General features: G+C 31.9%; 1 protein-coding gene and 1 pseudogene across 1 annotated transcript; both read left to right on the top strand.

The window, feature by feature from the left end:
* The first annotated feature begins 8,533 nt into the window (after positions 1-8,533).
* LOC114177671 (60S ribosomal protein L27) lies at positions 8,534-9,186 on the top strand. The gene has a single exon (XM_028063120.1). The coding sequence runs from the start codon at positions 8,597-8,599 to the stop codon at positions 9,002-9,004; it is 408 nt and encodes a 135-aa protein (XP_027918921.1). The 5' UTR covers positions 8,534-8,596; the 3' UTR covers positions 9,005-9,186.
* A 100-nt stretch (positions 9,187-9,286) lies between these two features.
* On the top strand, positions 9,287-12,729 carry LOC114177669 (annotated as a pseudogene).
* Positions 12,730-23,877: the final 11,148 nt, after the last annotated feature.

Below are 23,877 nucleotides of genomic sequence, written 5' to 3'. Positions count from 1 at the left end.
ATTCAATTACTTACTAAAATGTTTTAGATTTACATGTTCACTTAACAACTCTTCTTTTATGTTAGAGAAAAAAAAATGAAACAAAAAGAGATATAGAGAAAGATTACAATATTTATATACTAGTTAGTCTAATCATACAAACTGTGTTTAGTTCTTAATCAACTAATTAAGTTCTACTGAGCATAACACTATGACGTACAATGTGAATATTCTTTGTGGTTAACTCCTTGAATGTTCTTTCAACAAGTTGCTCATGGTCCACTTAAGTATTCTTTTACAAGCCACTTCTGGCTTAATTTGAGTATTCTTTTAGCTTCCAACCACTCATAATTGACCTTGTTTAAGTATTCTTTTACCAAGTCACTTATGGTTCAAGTATTATTTCACAAGCCACTTAAATAAGTATTCTTTTAACAAGTTACTCCTTACTTAACATAAGTATTATTTTAGTAGCATCCACTCATGGCTAATAACTGAGTATTCTTTTCCAAACAACTACTAGTGGCCAAGATAGATAGTTGGTATGATTAGTGATCATTGATCACTCTTTTGTTCATTAGAGAGGTTGACCATTTGAAGACACATGTAAGATTGTCACTCTCCTCTAGCTTGCCGATTGAACACATCCCAATAACTATATGTACTTATCTCCTTCTTGAAGAGTGTGCATTTACTTGATTTATCTTAAATGGTAGTGATGTGTGAAGTAGACAACTCTTCCAAAGTTGACAATTTTTTTTCAAGGATGGTGAGGAAAGATATATTTAACTCTTTATTCAAGAGATCATTTTCATGTGACTTGTCTTTGTCTAACGAATTTCTTATGTTAGACAAAAGTGGTAGACATTCCCTACAACATAGAATAACCTTTTATGTATTTTTCATTTTAGTACGAGATAAGTCCATTTCTTTGTTCTTTATCATTTGAAAGTATTTGTGTTTTATCGAACATCAAATAAGATTACATAATATTGTATAGTTTGTTAGACAAGTCACTTTATATCTTACATAATTTATTATTGAGATTAAACATTGACTTTTAGACTAAGTATAATCATATATTTATACTTAATTGATTTAGTACTTAATACAAAATAATGTTTAACCCTTTCTCTAACAATAATATTTATGTTATAAATGTTGGTGTATATTTATAACTTTTTCATAAGTTTTTATGTAGATAAGTCTGGAATAACTCTAAATAATTGATTAATAATATTTAGTGATGTAATAATATTTAAATAATTAATCCAAAATAATATAAATTTGGATAACTAACATTATGTTAGCTGGTAATTAGAGATGTAAAAAAAAAATTGAATTTGTGGGTATTCGCAAATAAAACCCGCAACAGATAGAAAATCGGTATTGTAAATGGATACCTGCAGATAACGGGTACAAGTATCATAGTATCCGTACCCGTGCATACCTGTACCTGTTATACTCTAATTTAAAAAAACGTGATTAAAACATTAATACATTGATTTTGAATAGATTATTTTTATCAATTGGTTTCAGAAAGTCTGTATTTCTTTGTAAATTGTCATTCAACACGGTTTAAATAGGTTATTTGCAATTTGTTTATAATTTATGAATGTTATGCATTGTATTTTTATTTGAATTTATGGTTAAGATATATTGTTAAATATTAGATTTTTCTTTTGTAAATACCCGCAGGTACCCGTAGATATTTGTGGATATTAAAAAAATTTATGTGTACCCGCATAAAGGATACCCTTACCAATTAAAACATTATCACCTCTACCCTAAATTATCACCTGTACCCTACTAATTTCGTTGACATCTATAGCTATAATGAACATAAGACCTTAAGTCACGAGAAATAATTTAGATTTCAAATAATATAAATTAATAATAATTATCATCATGCAATTTAATAATAAGTATCGATCGATCAATCTTTAAAAAAAAAATAAGAAGAACAAAGTTAGGGAGGTCGAGATTAGGAAATTAGGGGGGCAAAATATATTTTTTCCATATATTTGATAATAAATTTAATATACGTAGGTTCACCAGTTATCTGTAGTATAATTAACATTTACCTATTGATTAACATGTCGTAGGAATGATTCGAGCACCGAAAAATCGATAAACGAAAATGCTTATGCAATTACTGAAGTTCGTAGTACCACGAGCAAGAATAGTCTTTGGTCAAACATACATGGAGAAAGTGATAAGGGAAAAAAAATATTATTTTAGATTTAAAAGTGAAATTCATAATCAATAGAAATGTGTAAATGACTATAAAAACTACCCTTCTCTTTCTACTTCAATTACATTTAACTTAATTTTATTTCATTAACCGAAATCCAAATTATATAATTAATGTAATGTACACACCAAATCTTTTAATAGGAAGTTAAATGTTATAAAATTCATTTCTAATCAAAATTATTAGATAAAAAAGTAACGATAATAAAATAGGTTAAATCTAATTTACCAGTTTGTCAGTTCGTTATAATTTGATGGATTAAGTTGGTATTTTTAACTAATTAGATCTGTTAATTCAGTGTATCAAAGACATAAAAATAAATTGTCTTCCTAATCTATTAAATATTAAAATTAAAATATTTTAATATATTAAATTTTGTATTATCTTATTTAAAAATGTGAATATGTAATAGTATTTTTATTTTAATTATTATTTATGATAGAAAAGATTAACATACAATAATTTTTAAATTTATTTTATTAAATATTAATTAATAAATTAAATTTTTAAAACATATTTATAGGATTAAAGAGGATTTTAATATATATATATATATATATTAAAATAAAAAATTAATATGATTAACGAAAGGAATTTTAAAAAAATCATGATTTTCAAAATATTTAATTAACGGCAACGGATAGAAACGATGGGTTGGTTTCATCATGTTCCCATAAAAAAATGATAGGCGTTCATTTATTGACCAAATAGTAAAATTGAGAGATTTGCATTTTTGAAACTTTGATTTCTTGTAAAGGAAAAGAAAATGGCTCAACTTTTAAGAATGTGATCGGATTGGAGGATACATTTGAGGAAGTGAATTTAAGGAGTAAAGAGATGTTATCTATAATAATATATAAATAGGATTTTTTCTTTTGTGTTTATTTTTTAAAATACAAATTTTACCTTTTAAAATATAATTATTTATTAAATTTTTGAAAATTGACCGTTATTTTTATAAATTTTTTTATAAAATCTTCTACTTCTTCTCTTGTCTGTTTATTTATCAATGATTATTCTCTCATCTTTTTTAATATATTTTACTTTATTTTTAATAAATATAATTTTATTTTATATATTAACTTAATAACATTACAATATCATCATCTACTAATATAATATTATACATATTTAAAAAATCATATCCACATACACTATCAATGCATGTGTTTATGCTAGTTTTGATTAAAGGAAATTAATAAATTCTGAGAAAAAAATTGATGAGTATGTGATTGATCTAATAAATTAAATATTATTTTAATTAATAAAATTGTAATATAATAATTTATTTTAATATTTAAAATAAAATATTATTAATATAAATTATTTTAAAATATTAATAATTTTATTATTATTTACATTATTATTATCATTGTCTTTTATTATTATTTGTTTATTATATATATATATATATATATATATATATATATATATAAATCTTCGCATTTAAGAAAAATTCAAAATATAATTTGGATCGTTTTTCATGTAAAAGTACATTGATTTTCGTACTTCCACTTTAAATTCGTGTCTTCTGAAGTTCCGTCGTAGGTAACATATAGAGCCTAACAGATGACACAATTAATGTGTCGTAATGTCTCAATAGAATTGCTTCATCATTTTTCATACCTCTTCTTCGTCAAAACTTTCAAGCACATTAAATTGTCTATTTTTTGAAAAATGAAAGAAAACAACAATAAAAGAAAGTATGAATAATGATAAATTTGGAACAATTAATATATCATTATAAATAATTATTACAAAACTATTATATGATTGAATAACCATAGAAATATCGGATACAGAAAAAAAAAAAGAATGCGGATATGAGAAAGAAATAAGGTGAGAATAGAGTATGAAAATGTGAAACCATGAAATAGATGGCTTCAGCAAGTCAAATTTGTGATAGGTATTGTCCACATTAAACTGTACAATTGTACTACACAAATTCTCAAATAGTTGGAGGGTGAGAGAGTAATTTGATTTCAGGTTTAGGTGTAAGAAATACATTACAAAATTACTATATGTTATAAATTGCTTTGTTTGTTGAGCTAATATAAATATGAAGAGAAAGATGAACATATATTTTTATTTATTTCTGGAAAATATGCAACAGTTAGGTATAGTGTCTGCATCATATTCTAAATGCTGTTGCTTTAAAAATAAATATGCTTAAGCTTTTCTCCATGTTGGTTGAAAGCATAAGTAGTTAGTTAACCGAATCCAGAAGAAGGTTAACAACTTTGTTTGAAAACAATGTGGGTTTGTTCACTTCTAAAAACTTTACACTATTAATTAATATTATATATTCTTCTTGTGAAAAAGGAGGTGTTCTTAAGATATTGCCCCATAAAATAGTAATAAATGTTGTGAATAAAAAAATCAACCATGATGTTAACTTATGAGTTTATGTTATAATGGTATATTTATTTTCTTCGAAAAGTAAGGTAAAAGAGATAAGATTATAATAATATAGTTTTTGACAGGATAATTGCAGAATTTTGTTGTATGTGTGTGTCTCATTATGTTTTTGATGCGTCTTTACTGCTCTATTAATTAGGTTTGAAAAAAAATAATGACCCACTTTATCAAACACTAATTGAAATATAGTACTTTAACCAACATAAAAAAATAGGTAGTTTTCTGCTTCATTTAATCAAGTGTTTCAGATATAAAATAAAATATATTAAAGATAAATACATGTAATTATCTTTTTTTGTAATAAATAATTGTATCAATACGATAATAATGATGTTAAAGTAGTGTGTGAGCATATCCTAAATACTTATTTGAGGCCATAAAAATTAAAGGCGTTAGAAAATAGTTAATTGAACTCATCGAAATTGTAAAGAAAAACTCAACTATTTTTATTAGAAAACTAAATTATTTATTAGCAGTGAGATTTGTTTGTCAAAAATTGTTTCACTATTAAGAATGCATTGCACTGTCAAAAGAATGACAGAACTTTTATGCCTACATTTAAATGTTAAATATAAGACTCTGGATTTCATATTTGCAACCCTTTTCAATCTCCTATTTCTATTTCTTTAAGATCCCCATTCTCGTTTCTTTACTTTACGTATCACATATCAGATAGGTAAACAATTACATATAAATCATATTTGTAGATAATTATAAACTTGATATTCAAAAAAAAAAAATTGATGCAACTACTCAAACAGCTAAAAAAATAAATTGTAGTAAGTTATAAGAAATAAATAATAAAAAAAGAACATAATAATTCAGAGAATTATATATGTTGTCATATGATAAAAAGAAGTTGAGTATAATAGAAAAATATCCAACTATTAGAAGTCCTAAAGTGAAAGTCTTTCTTTATTTTGTTCCCAAGCCTCATGTCACCTTTCTTTATGTAACATATAGAAAGAAGAGCAAGAAAAAGAAGAGCAAGAGGATTTGATTTCAGATATAGAAATATAAACACAAATAAAGAAGAAAAAAAATGGAATGAGCAATTAATTATAATCAAGCTTGTCGGTGTAAGTTGACTCTTTGAAGGGGGATGAATAGAGGTTATAGACATTTTATACATTTTGCACAATTTAAAATAATCAAGACAAGAGTATAAAAAAAAATTGCATACACAAATTTACATTGATTCACCCCACACACTAAAATTACATCAAATCCCTAAAGCAACCTACTTAAAATATTTCACTAATCAAAACCCTTAAATAGAATGTGTACCCTCTCTAGGTTACAACAAGTATTAACCTTCCAAGTATCATGAGTATCAACCTCTCCATGTATCATTCTCCATCTCTCCCCTCCCCCAAACTTTCAATTAAGAGAGAACCAATAATAAAGTTCACAAGGTATACTTCACTTTGTGAATAATTTTACAGTGGTTAATCACATAACTCTATTTCATTCAACAAATTTGAATTTGACTTCATAATCGCAACATCTTTTCTCTTTGAATCTTCTTGTATTTTGTAATTTTGTTTGTGCTCGTTCTATCTTATAATTCTCTGCTTCTTCATCTAGGTCTTGGTATTTATAGGCACGCTGAATAATATGACCATTGATGTATATTCACTTGAATATATTTAATATCTTCATCTCGCTTCATATGGAAGGTCTTGATATATATCTTTCAGAGTATTTGCTTCTTCGAATTATCCATTCCTTCCTTTCTTATAATTCTTCAATTTGAATTTTTCATTCTTCATATCACATTACCATTGTAGTTATGAATGTGTTCCATCAAGACATTCTCTTACTCATGATTGATTTTAAATATCATATCAACATTCACAATCTTCAATCCGCGTAGATATTCTTCATATATTTCTTTAATTAGTTATTCAATCAATGTTGATCTTCTAATTCTTGATTTGTACTATGAGAATCTTGATATTATCTTCTTATTGATTCAATCTTCAATTTCAAAGTTCATATTTTATTCATTGTATCAGACTTAATTCTTGTATCATTTGATGGTTTGTGGACTTTTTTGAGTAATCTGGTTAACTCAGCTTGACTCGTCTGATCATCATACTAGTGAGCTTCTCCATCACATTATTTCTTCTGTGAGACTCTCCTTCTTCTTTTCTTTAAATCACATGAGACTCTCATTCTGCTTCCCCTCTAAATTACGTGGGGCTCTTAACTCACCACCCATTTTCCCTCCAACTCCAATCTTCCCATTTAGTTCTTAATTAATTTGATGTTTCCTCAACAAGATTCAATTATTTGTTCGTTTTTGTTGTTTTGAGTATATAATGTGAGAAGTCATTTACTTTTGTGATATTCACATTAGTTTCATTATCTACTTGTGTTTTTTTTTTTAAGATCAAGATGGAGATTTGAAAAGAAAGGAACATAATAATTGCAAACGTTTCATATCCTATTGTTATTTTTAAATTTTAATATTTATCACTTCTAAAAAAGACGTTCAAACTAATTTTGTTGAGATGAAATTTCTCGGGAGTGAATAAAAACGAAAGGAGATTGTTTTGGGTTTTTATAAGGTATCTAATACCATTATACTATTGCCATTGAGGTTTATCGAAGATGAGGGATTTGAATCAGAGAAAAAAATTCATGACAATGACATGTAAATAATTCAGATGTCATATGGGATCGTTGTTGTTTGACACATTAAATGTTATTGAGAATATATTCAATATTTCTACAATTAGATAGTTTTGAGTAAAATTTAATTTCAATTTTGCGTTATATATATATATATATATATATATATATATATATATATATTACATAGGTTTATGTTCTATTTTATTTTTTTACATTATGATGTGGCGTATTTCACTTATTTATGAAGTCTGAATTGCTGAATTCTTTTGGTGGTTACACAATTTTTGAAAAGTAAAATCAGATAATTCTTATAGACACGTGGGATGCAGTTGTGAATACGTGTTCTTCATCATTCTTTTCACATATTCATTATTGTGTGTTGAAAAAGTAGAGGTTCCTTCCCTAAGAAATATGCGAAGAATCCTCTATAAAATAAAACTTCCATTTTCCTTTAATTAATGTAATTAATTCGTGTGTAAGAAATTTAAAATAAATAAATACAAACATGACTAATTCTTTCACCGAACAAGTTATAGTGATGGTTAGTATTGGACAGAAGTGAATAAAGATTAAAATCAATATTTTTTAAAGTACATGGCTTATGAATATCAAAGTTTCAATTAAAGACCATTTCCAGTTTTACATAATACCTTAGGAAAAATAAAACATATTTATACCATAAATAAAATACGTACTATTTTTTATCTCACCTTTTACCTAGAGACCCTCTCAAAGATCACGTTTGAAGTACAATATAACTGTTTAGCATGAACCACAACCACTTATTCCGTATCTAAATATAAATTTATATACTTTTCACTTTGAAAACGAAATTATTTTTCTCATACAACACAGATATATAAAATAATAAATATGATTAATAAAAAATCAAAATAAAAAATGACAATTATGAATAGTTTCGGATTATAGAAAAAGATGTTATGATCGAAAACAAGAATGACATATGATAAGATTATAAAAACAATAAATAAATAAAATATATATATATATATATATATATATATATATACGAAAATTAAATCAATATTGTTATGGTTTGGATTTGATATTAAAATTAAATAATAAATTATATTTGTTTTTTATTCTTTAGTTTCAATAACTTTTTTATAAAAAAAAATGAAGTAAACCAAGTAACAAACATTTCTAGACAAGAAAGGCCCATTATCCAGAAAGAACGCAAACGGGCCCAATTACTATAGGCCTAAACCCAGAAGAGATAAAAGGGTTTTGGCATTTGTGCAGAATCGCGGCAGAGAGGAAAGCGTAACCCTAGAGCGGAGGAAGATGGTGAAGTTCCTGAAGCCAAACAAGGCGGTGATCGTCCTGCAGGGCCGTTATGCAGGGCGGAAGGCGGTGATCGTCAGGACCTTCGACGACGGAACCAGGGAGCGCCCCTACGGCCACTGTCTGGTCGCCGGAATCAAGAAGTACCCCAGCAAGGTCATCAAGAAAGACTCCGCCAAGAAGACGGCGAAGAAATCGAGGGTGAAGGCTTTTGTGAAGCTGGTGAACTATCAGCACCTCATGCCCACGCGCTACACGCTGGACGTGGATCTCAAGGACGCCGTCAACCCCGACGTCCTCTCCTCCAAGTACAAGAAGGTCACCGCTCTCAAGGAGACCAAGAAGCGCCTCGAGGAGAGGTTCAAGACCGGCAAGAACAGGTGGTTCTTTACCAAACTCAGATTCTGATCACCTCCACATTTTTTCTTAAGCCTTTTGCGATCTTACTTTTTTCCCAATGTATTCGAAGATCTTATGAGATAATATTTTGGGTTTTTTAATTAATTTCTGATCAGCATTTTGTTTATTATAGTAAAGGATTTTTGATAGACGTCTCTGTTCAATTGAAAATTTTCTGGCTTGTTTTATAAGTGCTGCGTTTTGATTGCGATTGTGGTCTTATCGTTGTATTTTACTCGATTCAGCCCAATTTTCACGGAATTAAATACGGTGTTATTGGTGATACTGTAATTTACAGTGAAATCACATGTTGGATTAATATATTGGAATATAAAAACCGAATTAACAATAGTGGAGGCTTTTCGTTTCTGTGGCTTTTGGTCTCCAACATACTTTGAAACAAGTGCTATGCTTATAACATTTGTATTGCTCGGCAAGTATTTGGAGTGCCTTGCCAAGGGAAAGACATCTGATGCTATTAAGAAGCTAGTGGAACTTACTCCAGCAACAGCTTTATTGGTAGTCAAAGATAAAGGTGCGTGCCACTTTAGTTTGTTGTGTTTTGTTTTCTTACGAGAGAACAAAGGGGAAACGGCTTGGGTTTTGAATTTTTTATTTTTAGAGGGAAAATCTGTTAGAGGGGATTTCATATATAATCTAATATTGCATTGCATCAGATTAGAAAACTTGCCAACAATTTTTTTGTTTTCTAGGTGGTAGAACTATTGAAGAAAGGGAAATAGATTCCTTACTCGTTCTACCTGGTGACACATAAAAGTTCTTCCTGGTACAAAGATTCCTGCTGATGGCATTGTTACTTGGGGCTCAAGTTATGTAAATGAGAGTATGGTGACTGGTGAATCAACACCAGTTTCGAAGGAGGTCAATGCAACTGTTATTGGAGGTACAATTAATATGCATGGTGCCCTTCACATTCAAGCCACCAAAGTAGGATCAGATACAGTTTTGAGTCAGATAATTAGTTTGGTGGAGACAGCCCAGATGTCCAAAGCTCCCATTCAAAAGTTTGCTGATTATGTAAGTATTCTGGTCATGCTCTGTGTAAACATTTTCACATATTAGGTAATGATTCAGTTCTGAAGTTAAGTGAAATGTTTCATGTCTCTCGATGATCAAGAAATAACAACTGCATAATTTCAGATTTTTAAGTGATGGCCAATTGATTTGAATTGTAAAAGATTCTTTGAGTACCGAGGACTAAGGATTTAGGGTTCCAGTTAATTGGCAAATCTGATTAAGCTTCTAGAGTTGGATTAATATTTTGATGCCTCACCTCTGATCACTGAAGTTCCTTCTGTGAAATTGTTCATAAAATGGGATACTTAATGAATTCATTTATTTTGGTTTTAGTCTTTACTCATAATTCCAGCAGCTTTTTTTGTCCTTGCTACACTATGACTTTATAATCTTGTGATTGATTGGCGCCCAAATGACTAAATATTTGATACAAACTCAGGTGCGATTCTTTTGGCTTGCAGGTAGCAAGCATATTTGTTCCTACGGTTGTGATTTTGTCATTATTGACACTACTGTGCTGGTAAGATTAGCTTGACTAGTTTTGCATACTTAAAAAAATCCTGTTTCTAACGTGTAATTGGAAGGCTTATCACTACTTCTGTCTAAAATTGTAGGTATATAGCTGGGGCTCTTGGAGCGTACCCTGAAAAATGGCTGCCAGAAAATGGAAATCACTTTGTTTTTGCCCTTATGTTTTCAATATCTGTTGTGGTGATTGCATGTCCATGTGCACTTGGTTTGGCAACACCAACTGCTGTCATGGTGGCAACAGGGGTTGGGGCCAACAACGGCGTGTTAATTAAAGGAGGAGACTCCTTGGAAAGGGCTCAGAAGGTGAAATATGTCATATTTGACAAAACAGGCACTCTAACTCAGGGGAAATCCACTGTTACTGCTGCGAGGGTATTCACAGGAATGGACCGCGGAGAATTTCTTACATTGGTGGCTTCTGCTGAGGTGACTTTCAACTTCTTGATGATGGTTATTTCTTTGATTCTCATTCTGCATAGTGTACTGTCGGAAATACACTATTCTAGCCTTAATTTAATTATAGAGGATTTATAAGAGTGCCATATTTTTCTACTTTTCTTTCTCCCTCCTCGACACAGACTGCTCAACTTCCCCACGAGTACTGGCATTCTGAAACTAGATTAAGAAAAATATTGTTAGCGCTGTATCATCTTATCCTATTTGTTTGTCAGAAAATTTCACACTTCCATTTTTTGTGATGCCTAGCAGAGGAATCAACTATATTTTATTAATTTTTTTTTTCAATGTCAGGCTAGCAGTGAACACCCTCTGGGGAAAGCAATATTGCAATATGCCCGCCATTTTCATTTCTTTGATGAGTCTTCGCCTGTCAGTGGTACCAAGAATGATGCTGGGGAGTTCAAGTCAGGGTGGCTTTATGATGTCTCAGACTTCTCTGCTCTTCCAGGACGGGGTGTCCAGTGTTTTCTAGATGGGAAGCGTATTTTGGTAAATTGTGCCAAGTCTTTTATTATGTGTAAAAGCTATTTTCCAGAGAGTTGCTTGTTTGAGGCAGTATATCTTTTATTGGGTTTAAGAGCTATTTTCGTTATATGAACAGGTCGGTAACCGGAAGCTGCTGGAAGAAAATGGCATAGAGATTTCTACAGAAGTGGAAAATTTTGTTGTAGAGCTTGAAGAAAGTGCAAAGACAGGGATACTGGTAGCATATGATGATGTATTAACTGGAGTCTTAGGGATTGCAGACCCACTCAAGAGAGAAGCTTCTGTTGTTATAGAGGGCCTCCGGAAAATGGGAGTCATACCCGTTATGGTTACAGGAGATAACTGGAGAACAGCTCGAGCTGTTGCCAAAGAGGTTTGTATACATAGATATATATAGTATTCCCTTTTTCTCAGAAAGTATGGCATTGTGATAATTTTGCAGTTTGATGCATTTAAAATTTGGACTTGTACTTAAAAAGAAAACCAAAATCTTTGAAAGGGAATATAATGAGTATGAGAATTATGTTGATTGGTTGTGTGGCAGGTTGGGATTGAAGATGTTAGGGCAGAGGTTATGCCTGCAGGAAAGGCTGATGTTGTTCGTTCATTCCAAAAAGATGGAAGTATAGTTGCAATGGTTGGTGATGGAATCAATGACTCGCCAGCATTAGCTGCTGCAGATGTAGGTATGGCAATTGGGGCAGGGACAGATGTGGCTATAGAAGCTGCTAACTATGTGCTGATGAGAGATAACTTGGAAGATGTGATCACAGCCATTGATCTTTCCAAAAAGACCTTCTTTCGCATTCGATTGAATTATGTATTCGCGATGGCATACAATGTTGTTGCTATACCTGTTGCTGCAGGAGTTTTCTTCCCTTCTTTGAGGATCCAGCTGCCACCATGGCTTGCTGGTGCATGCATGGCTATGTCATCTGTTAGTGTGGTATGTTCTTCTCTGCTTTTGAGAAGATACACAAGGCCCAAACTCACCACAATACTTGAAATTCTTGTAAAGTAACCATTATTCAAACAGAGAATCTTCTGTGGGTACAAATCAGTTCGATGACCCATTGTAATTGTAGCTGCCAATTCATTGTAAAGGTTTTTGAAATTGCATAGCTCTTCCTCTCCACACACTCAATTTCACATGTTTCTGTATAGATTACAAATCATTTACGAGTTTATATATATTAGCTGTTGGTCATGTCTGGTGTAAATTGATCAATTTTCTGTGGCAAAGGTCAAAATGTGTGTATGTTTAATGAAAAAGTAGAGGCATTGCGGTGATTGATAATCTTTAAGTAGCATTAACTTTTCAGTTCATTGCTTGACCTTGAACATATTGCCTTGACATTCCTCAATTTCTATTAAAATCTAGGCCGCAATTTGGATTCAAATAATGCCTAATAAATGCGGAAAAATGACTAATTTAAGACATTATCAATTTAGTCTTGTAAAAGATAAAATGTTATTTTTAACTTTTGAAGGTGTAAAAGAGGTGTGCAATTACGACTTATTATTAGTTTTACATATTAAACAACTAAATCTGATTTTCTACTTTTTCATAGATTAAATTAACGGATGAGCTAACTAGACCGCCTTACACATGAGGTAGGGCAATTGTGTAGATACCAGGTCCTTCTATTTGATATTGTAGGGCAATTGTGTAGATACCAGGTCGTTCTATTTGATATTGTTTATGGATGATTTGATGTGCTTTTGATAGTGTGAAAATAATTTGATATTGTTTATGGATGGATTTTTGGTTTTGCATGCGTGAGAGCAGGTGAGATCTGCTATGATATACATTTTAGTTATTGGGAGAACCCGAGTACTCTCTTTCAGATCCAGGAAAGAACTCTCAAAGATCTTTTTTCCTTTTGGAAGATACAGGAGTAGAACAATCAACCTATTGATATTGGAAGACTCAGATGATTCTTCCAATGTATCATTTTTGAGTCCAATGGAATTCATAGGTATAGGAAGAAGCCTTGTCAAATAGGGATTTTTTCTTTAGACCATTTTTCGATTGTTAATACGATATACAAGGACCGCTACTACAAAGAGTACTACATACTTGATCGTGAAATATCGATTGCTTGTTGAACCCTATGAATTGCGTGAAAGTAGGATACTCCAAATTCGGGAGTCCAAGAGTTTTATAAAACTCTCTTGATGGAAAAAAATATGAATGAAAAATCCCGCTGAATTGAATTAGGTCCATGAATCTAAGAAATAGCGAGAATTCTTGATTTCTCTCAATATCTCTCTCAATTCGAAAATCCAGGATTTGAATTGATGTCCTTTCATCGAATCCTCCTAATTGTATTGATTTATCCGAAAGATTTCACTTCAATTGGAATTTGGATATTCACCATGTACGAGGATTCCCGCTAAGCATCCATGGCTGAATGGTTAAAGCGCCCAACTCATAATTGGCGAATTCGAAGGTTCAATTCCTACTGGATGCACGCCAATGGGACCCTCCCTCCAAAAAGTCTATCGAATTTTTGTTCAAGAATCAAATCTTATTGGAACTATCCAGTTCACCCTTTGGAACCATATCACATCCTCGATAGGATGAAATATGATGAATTGAGACAGTATTTTGTAAGTACATAATTATCTTGAATAAATTCACTATTTCTTTCTTTTCCGATCGCCTGGAAAAAGCAAGATGTTTCTTTTGTTCTTTTTTCAACAATTTCTGATCTCTAGTAGACCTATCAGCAGGATTCGAACCCAGATGAAGTTCTGACCATCTGTCAGAGAAAAAAGAACGAGTGGCTTTGTATCAATGGAATCTCATCATCCATACATAACGAATTGATGTGGTATATTCAAATCATAACATATGAATAGTAAAAAATAGTATTTTAATTGAGACTAGAACTCATAGGGAAGAAAATAAATTTATGAATGGAATAAAATATGCAGTATTTACAGACAAAAGTATTCGGTAATTGGGGAAAAATCAATATACTTTTAATGTCGAATCGGGATCAACTAGGACAAAAATAAAGCATTGGGTCGAACTCTTCTTTGATGTCAAAGTAATAGTTATGAATAGTCATCGACTCCCGGTAAAGGGTAGAAGAGTACGACCTATTATGGGACATACAATGCATTACAGACGTATGATCATTACGCTTCAACCGGGTTATTCTATTCCACCTCTTAGAAAGAAAAGAACTTAAATCAAAATACTTAATAGCATGGCGATACATTTATACAAAACTTCTACCCCAAGCACACGCAATGGAACCGTAGACAGTCAAGTAAAATCCAATCCACGAAATCATTTAATCTATGGACAACATCGTTGTGGTAAAGGTCGTAATGCCAGAGGAATAATTACCGCATTGCATAGAGGGGGAGGTCATAAGCGTCTATACCGTCAAATTGATTTTCGACGGATGAAAAAACATATATGGTAGAATCGTAACCATAGAATATGACCCTAATCGAAATGCATCCATTTGTCTCATACACTATGGGGATGGTGAGAAAAAATATATTTTACACCCCAGAGGGGCTATAATTGGAGATACTATTGTTTCTGGTACAAAAGTTCCTATCAAAATGGGAAATGCCCTACCTTTGAGTGCGGTTTGAACCAATGATTTACGTAATTGGAAGTAACCAACTAGGTTTACGGCGAAACCTAGAAATCGATCACTGATCCAATTGGAGTACCTCTACAGGATAGACCTCAACAGAAAACTGAAGAGTAACGGCAACAAGTGATTGAGTTCAGTAGTTCCTCATATAAAATTATTGACTCTAGAGATATAGTAATATGGAGAAGACAAAATTATTTCAAGCACCGACAGAACTAGAAGCACCCTTTGTTTCAAACAAGGGAGGACGGGTTATTCACATTTCATTTGATGGTTAGAGGCGAATTGAAAGCAAAGCTGTGATAATTCTAAGGATTCCCCCTGGGAAAAAGAAAGATGTCTCCTACGTTACCCGTACCATGTGGAAGTAGCGACGTAATTTCATAGAGTCATTCAGTCTGAATGCTACATGAAGAACATAAGCCAGATGAAGGAACAGGAAGACCTAGGATGTAGAAGATCAACATGAGCGGCATATTTGGATTCCTATATACCCACTCGTGCAGTACTTCATTGTGCGATATATAGATATATATAAGATCCATCTGTATAGATATCATCATCTACATCCAGAAAGCCGTATGCTTTGTAAGAAGGTTGTACAGTTTGGGAAGAGGTTTTGATTGATCAAAAAGAAGAATCTACTTCAACCGATATGCCCTTAGGCACGACCATACATAACATAGAAATCACACTCGGAAATGGTGGACAATTAGCTAGAACAGCTGGTGCTATAGCGAAACTAATTGCAAAAGAGAGGAAATCGGCCACATTAAAATTACCTTCTGGGGAGGTCCGTTTGATATCCAAAAACTGCTCGGCAACAGTTGGATAAGTGGGAAATGTTGGGGTAAACCAGAAAAATTTAGGTAGAGCCGGATCTAAATGTTGGCTAGGTAAACGTCCTATAGTAAGAGGAGTAGTTATGAATCCTGTAGACCATCCGCATGGGGGTGGTGAAGGGAGGGCCCCCATTGGTAGAAAAAAACCCACAACTCCTTGGGGTTTTCCTGCACTTGGAAGAAGAAGTAGAAAAAGGAAGAAATATAGTGATAATTTGATTCTTCGTCGTCGTACTAAATAGTAGAGAAAATAGAAATTGTTTCTTCGTCTTTACAAGAAAAAGGAGTAATTAACTGTGACGCGTTCACTAAAACAAAATCCTTTTGTAGCAAATCATTTATTAAGAAAAATAAAGAAGCTTAACACAAAAGCGGAAAAAGATATAATATTAACTTGGTCCAGAGCATCTACCATTATACCTACAATGATTGGCCATACCATTGCTATCCATAATGGAAAAGAACATTTACCTATTTATATAACAGATCGTATGGTAGGCCATAAATTAGGAGAATTTTCACCTACTCTAAACTTCCGAGGACATGCGAAAAATGATAATAGATCTTGTCGTTAACGTTAATTTGAACATCCATTTTTAAATAGTAATGCATAAAGAAATATTACAAAATTGAATTCTTAGTAAAATGAAGTTCAACTCATTTCTTTTAGAATTCATTAAATGAATTCAATAATTCATAATAATAAAATTCTTTTTTAATGAAGAATTCAATCAATTCAATATTTTATTGATTTATCAAAATAGACTCTTATGATAAAGAAGAACCTCTATACAGAAGCCTTGTCTTTTGGTCAAATAAAAAAAAAGGTTCATGTTTATTTTATTTACAACACACAGTACAAATAGTAATTGATGTGATTTGTACATAAATAAAACATTATGATACTTGAATTTCTATTTGAATTTTCTATTTGCTTTAGTTGAATATCTTCTTTTATTCGATTTTTTGAATTATTTATTTTACAATAGTCGATGATAGTCACAATAGAAATTTCAACGAACTTAGTCAATGAGCTATAATGAGTTATAAAGATCTATCTATAGATAAAAAATACACAAATAAGAAATATCATTTTATGTAATTTTATGTACAGTAGTGGGGAATTATGGGACAAAAAATAAATTCGCTTGATTTCAGACTTGGTACAACTCAAAGTCATGATTCTATTTGGTTTGCACAACCAACAAAATATTCTAAGAATATACCAGAAGATAAAAAAAAAAACTAGATTGGATAAAAAATTTTATACAAAAAAATAGAAGAATATCCTCGGGTGTCGAGGGAATTGGAGAGATAAAGATTCAAAAAAGAATCTATCTGATTCAAGTCATAATATATATGGGATTTCCAAAGTTATTAATAGAGGGTAAGCCTAAAAAAATCAAAGAATTACAGACGAATATGCACAAAAAACTGAATTGTGTGAATAGAAAACTAAACATTGCTATTGTAAAAGTTACAAATGCTTATAAACACCCTAATATTCTTGCAGAATTTATAGCTGGACAATTAAAGAATAGAGTTTCATTTCGTAAAGCAATGAAAAAAGCTATTGAATTAACTGAACAAACAGGTACAAAAGGAGTTCAAGTACAGATTGCAGGACGTATTGATGGAAAAGAAATTGCACGTGTCGAATGGATCAGAGAAGTTAGGGTTCCTCTACAAACCATTCGAGCTAAAATTAAATATTGTTATACAGTTCGAACTATTTATGGAGTTTTAGGGATAAAAGTTTGGATATTTTCGAAATAAAGAAAAATATGTCCTTCTTTCTATTCAATAATTCAATGTCCTATTTTGATTTTATATAAAACAAAAAAGAAAAAATTACTCGATTTTGATTCTCAAAAATTTATCTATTTTATAAGATTGAATCGACTAAAAAAAGAAATTAATCATTTTATAGAGGATTGCCATGCTTAGTGTGTGACTCGTTAGTTTTTTAGAATGATTAAAAAAAAAAGAAACCGGTTAATAATATCAATTCATTTAAAAAGAACTAATAACCAACACATCACTTCGGATTATCTAGATCAAAAGAATTAGTCAAAAGAAAAAAGATTTAATAAAAAAAGAATATAGCAACTGAAAAATTGTGAAAGATAACAAAAAAAAGATTATTTAGTTGTAAAACAATAAAAATATATAGATAAAAGAAAAGGTGAAAGAAAGAGATTAAAATATATCAAGGATATAGAATTCAAATATGTAAAGGTCTATGGGTCATCTCAGAAAAGATAGTGTATTAAAGCATCCTTAAAAAGAAGAATAATATATATATATATATATATATATATATATATATATATATATATATATATATATTATTTGCAATGTCAATAAATTAAGAGCTCTGAATCAAGAAAAACTGATAATATTGATTCACGAAAAAAGAAATGAATATTTTATTCTAAAATTTTTTTATTAATTTTTAGCTATGAGAAAGGCTCCATTGTCAAATTAAAACCTAACCATTAATCGAGAGGCGATGGGAACGACGAAACCTACAAATACTTAAGACTTAAGATTTTATTAAAAAAATCTTAAAGAAAACAAATCTTAATGATTTCTTAGGTGGGATGGCGGAAGAAACCTCAAAACAATCCATTTTTTAGGAGTTGTACCCTACATTAACATCTTAATTTCATTACATCTGAATTTGAGAATAAAAGAGTAAATTTGTACACAATTTCTTAACACTAACAGACTAGAAAGTCAAAAACAACTTCTTTCTTGTACACAATTTAGACTCTCCACAACAATTTGTATTTTGAAACAAGGAAAAGGATTCTCAACATGCTATGCAAGGTGGCAGGTGCTACTTCCTGTTAGATAAAGCTTAATGTGTTTTATATTAGACTTGGTTGAGTTGAAGAAGAAAATAGAGTGAGTTTGATTCCTTTCTCACTAGGAAACTTGGCAAAGGTTTCCAAGCTGTAGTCTAAGAGGCAAAGGTTGTTTGCCTTGCTTTCAAACTGACTTGCCTTATCTTATTGGGTGAAAGTATTATTACTGCTATACCCATCTACCTGGTCTTACAGTGAGCCCTCTCATTCTTGGAAGAAGTCATACCTTAGACACGGTAGGTAAGAATAGAACTTAAAGGCCCTTAGACAATTACATAATGGAGCACTTGCTTACACCATTAGTAGAGAATTGAGGAAGGGGGAATAAAGGAGCAATGTGTGATGCTTCACCGTCCTTCTTGTTCTTTGATAAACTACTATAATAAACTCTTCAGGAGAAACATTCTCTGTTTCGGCTTGCCTTTGGAAGCTCTATTGTTAGATAGACCTTAGCGGACTACTTATTTGATGCTTGACTTGTTCTTAGGATTTAAATTGACTGGAAAGAAGAAGCATTAATGGATGAAAGTCAGGATGGAAAAAAGAGGTTGTTAGCTCTTACTTTTCCTCGGATGCGGCGCCCTCTATTTCTAAAGTAGAGAGCGTCAAGGATGCTTTGGAATAAGCTAAGCTCTTCTAGTGAGAGTGGCCTATCCATTGCGTCAATCCCTTTTTAATTCTTATCAGCGGGATAGAAACTAGTCCTCTGCGATTGCATGACCTTTCCTCACCAGCAAAAAAGGAAAACAATCCAATGCCTAGAGTTGATTTTAGGCAACCTAATTCTTTCTCCCTAAACATATATAGAAAGAGGAGTAATGACGAGACAGGTCATAACTACATGTTTGACTCCGGCCAGAGAGTTCTTTTGTCCAACTACTACTCCAACTCTATAGAAAAGACAGTCAGGCCTCTCCCTTGAGCCCCAAGAGGATAGGTTCTATTAAGAATAAGAAAACGATTCTAGCAAGAAAACGAATGGCAATCAACGAATTTCTAAAGCTCAAGGAGTTGCTTGTTGGCTTGGAAGCAAAGAAAGAACGTAAGCACGCTAGTGGTTTTCTTTCGCATGTTGCCATTCCATAGGTGAAAGTACACTTTCTTTATTCTTTATTCAATTTTTGGCATAAGAGGGCTTTATCTTTGCTCTTTTAGCGGAATAAGAGCAATTTGGTAAGATTATAATATAGGTCAAAAAGAATCAAATGTCCTTAGTATCAGGAAAAAGGGTGCACATTCATAAGCCAATTTGTTTTCTTGCTCGTTCCCATGAAAGGTATGAAAGACACCTATTCTTCAGGCAAGGAGCACTTTCTATATAGAATATGTCTGAGCTTCTTTCCTCATACAGAACTGCAGTAGCTAAGGGACATGCCACTCGACGAGGATTTCTTTCATTTTTGTTAATATTCTATGAGCGTGTTCTCCTTTTTTGAAAGAAATATGTAAAGTGTGGTCTTCTCGTCACTCTTTGGGATGCTAAAGAAATATTTGGTATTGATTTGATTCTTCCATGGGATATGGGTTTACATGGCTAGGACTCCCAACTTATTGAATAGGTGTCTTCCGATGGTAGAGGAATAGGCCTTGGCAACAACAAGCCTTTCTCCTTTCTTTTCGTTTGTTTCTTCCACTTGACTACTCGAGGGTTCCAAAAAGGATAGTGTGAGGCTAGCAAATGTCGTCTTATGATCATGATACTCAGAGCCTTAAGTGAGCTCATGTTAGGCTAGGTTAGGTGTAGCAACCTAACGACACGAAAGGTTTCGAATCTTTGATACTACTCCTAAACAACAAAGAGGAAGGCTTGGACAAGCTCCTTAATTTGTAGGCGAGAAGCTCTTTGTTTGTGTTGACTGTATGATTGTACTTTTATTTATGGCAATCGGAAACCTTTTCCTGAATTGAGAATGAGTAGAAGCCTGACAGGGATTTATGGGATGGATGCGGGAAAGAACTCCCCTTTTACAAAACAAGGTTTCACCCTCTGATTACACTTTTTTTTAGGGATGGGAACTTTAGCCTAGAGTAGATCTCTTACGGGATTCATCTGGCATTTCTGGATGGATTGGCATTGAGCATGTCTTATCTATTTGAAGTAAACTATTCTTACAATCAAATCGGACATTGAAATTTGAAGTAAACTATCAAGACAAGACTGTCTTATCTATTTTATTGCTGACAGTTGTATTCTCTCTCCTATTAGATGTTAATTATACTATTGACATTTTTGTCTTATATTCTTTCTGAACATCTTACCTTCCTTGTTTTAGTGGTTCAGATCTTCTTTATGCTTTAAATAGATCTTCCATGTGCCAATAAAAGAGAATGAAGTGCACTACACTTAACTCGCTTAGTTAACGCCCAATCTTGTCCACCTAGCATCCCGTCTTTTCCAAGTTTTAGTATTGGGCACCAAGTTTTTCGATGAGCTAACTAGAGGGAGAGAGATTGATTAGCCGTGAAGGGGCCTTTGCCCACTCCCCTTCCCCCTAATTTTGGGGGCTCTGTCCTCTTTAGGTAGGAGAGACTATACCTTTCAAAAGGAGAAATTTAGAAAACAAAGAGAATAAAAAGGCCATCATTAATTCAAACAAGGCAATAGCCTCGGTTAGAGCAAAGCCCAGGATTGCATATCCAGATAACTATTTTGCCAATGATGGATTTCTTGCCATGGAATGAATTAATGAACTGAATACGTTTCTAATACCTACAACAGCTCCCGCTGAAGCAATTGTAGCAGCTTCGACACCCATTGATTTTGCACCTTCTAACATCTTGAATTGAGAAAGTCTCGTCATGCTCTTTCATTCACAATTTTATGTTCTGGTCCCTTCTTCCCTTCGTTCCTTTTCTCTTGACATCTCACTTTAGGAAGCAAAGGCAAGCAGACTAGGCAGCAGACGTTGTCTTCACAGAAGAGAAGAGTGGGAGGCTTTGAGTCGGGCATCAAAACTCAGCATAGATAGAAAGTTTGCTACCCATTCAAGCTGCTTGTAAGGCTACAATAATGCTTGATATATGATGTACCAAGGACAAGTCAAATAATGCACATTACTAGTCATATATGTCTCACTTTTCTGGATAGCACAGGAAAGAGAAAGAAGACAAAGAAGACGATTCAATGGGGCCTCACTTCAGGGGGAACATAGGCATGGAAAATTCGGTCTCACTAGATCTATTGATGGGGATTAAAGCACAGGTTTACCCCTGGTGAGTTTTTCTCTTTCTTTCATCGGTTCTGGAACAAGTCAATTGGAACATCACTGTCATGAACAACGTAAACTGAGTATGTGTAGTCTAATTACTCATGCTAGTAGTTTATCTACTAGATGCTCTATAACTCACTAGAAAATAAGATTCTAAACTAGGAATGTAAAAGGTAGAGCCAGTGGACTGACTACTATAGCTAGTACTCCAAAAAGGGAAGGTAACATGCTGAGACGACGAAAATGAGAATCGAAAGCCTTTACTAAGCCAGAGAATTGGACATGTGATCCATAATAGAAGAGCCTTTTGGCGTAGCGGGGAAACATGTCTGGTCTACGATCAAAGAATTTTTTGAATTTAAAAGTATTCATGAGTGTATATACTCTAACTAATATGAAAGGAATTGGATATAGTCTACATCGACTAGTCATAGAAAGAATAAAAAGACCAACGTGAGGCCTCTTTAGCTAATAGATGTGTCAAAGACCGTTGCCAGGTTGAGGGTTCACTTGAACCTGGAAATTAGACCCAAGTGAGAAATGGAGAAAAAAAAAAGCAATAAGATAAAAGAAAGGAAAGACTTGAACACCCTCGACGTTATGCACACAAAGGGGGAGCACACTTATAGCGACAAAAGTGAGAAAATGGGATTGAGAGGACCTCATAAGGCTCGAGGAAAGAGCTGAGACTTTGCAAAATAAAAAAAAATGGAAATGAGATCAAAGGTAACGGGGCGGGGCGGGGACGAGTTTCGCTATCCCATACTCATCCCCACAAAAAAAATTCATCTCCATCCTCATACCTAAACCCAACGGGTATCAAACTTTTGTCTCATCCCCATCCCCACCGGATAACGGGTATAATCACGTGTCCATACCCGTACTTGTGTTCTAACTACTTCGATATTACTTTTTATAAGAGAAAAAAATTACGGTAAAGAAAACATAATATTATCAAATATTCAATATTAGGAGGATGATTGTTTCTTTCATATCAAATAATTTGAAATAAATTATAATTGTCTACATTTTATATTAGAATACCAAATAAAATTTCATGAGAACCAAAATATTTATTAAATTTGCAAACTACAACATTGATGAAACTTAGTTGATAAAATTAAAAAATATTTCAAAAAAATATAAAAGGAAAACAAATATTCAAATTAAAATATATTTTAAATGTTTGTTTACTTCAATTTTTTAAATTCTAATGAATCTCTTTTTTATACACTAATAAAAGTTATAATACATCACTTGATCAAAATGACACAAAGAACAAATAATAAACATAATAATAAAATTTTGACATAGATTTTGTATCTTCTGAACTTCAATATATGTTGGATAGTGACAAAAAAATATTCATAGCAATTACATTAAATTTTTATATTATAGTAAATAAAAGTTATTTATACAATTAAAATGAAAAAATTACAGTATGATTAATAATTAGTTATAAAATAAAAAAAATTAGATAGAATATATCGAAATATTATTCTACATGATGAAAATAAACAATAAATAAAATATTAAAATACTAACAAATGTGTGTTTTAGAAATAATTTGAGAGACTATCGAAAGAAATCGCACAAAGAAAATTAAATGTATAATTAAAGTATGATAAGATGAAAAATACCTTAGAGAACTAATTATTAAATTATGTTTGAAGTGGTTAAAACTAAATAGAAATATCATTACTGACAAAAAAATTTGTCATTAAATTACAAATAAATTAGTAATTAAATTAGTCACCAAATCAAGTACCGATTCGATCATTGAATCGGTCACTAATTTAATCATTGATTCAGACAATAAATCAA

The sequence above is a fragment of the Vigna unguiculata genome, chromosome 3 (assembly GCF_004118075.2).
Source record: "Vigna unguiculata cultivar IT97K-499-35 chromosome 3, ASM411807v1, whole genome shotgun sequence".
Taxonomy (NCBI): Eukaryota; Viridiplantae; Streptophyta; class Magnoliopsida; order Fabales; family Fabaceae; genus Vigna; species Vigna unguiculata.
This window is presented reverse-complemented; position numbering and strand designations above follow the sequence as displayed.

What these genes read in the sequence shown, in the direction of transcription:
- LOC114177671 (XM_028063120.1), top strand. Translation starts at nt 8,597, where the DNA reads ATGGTGAAGTTCCTGAAGCCAAACAAGGCGGTGATCGTCCTGCAGGGC.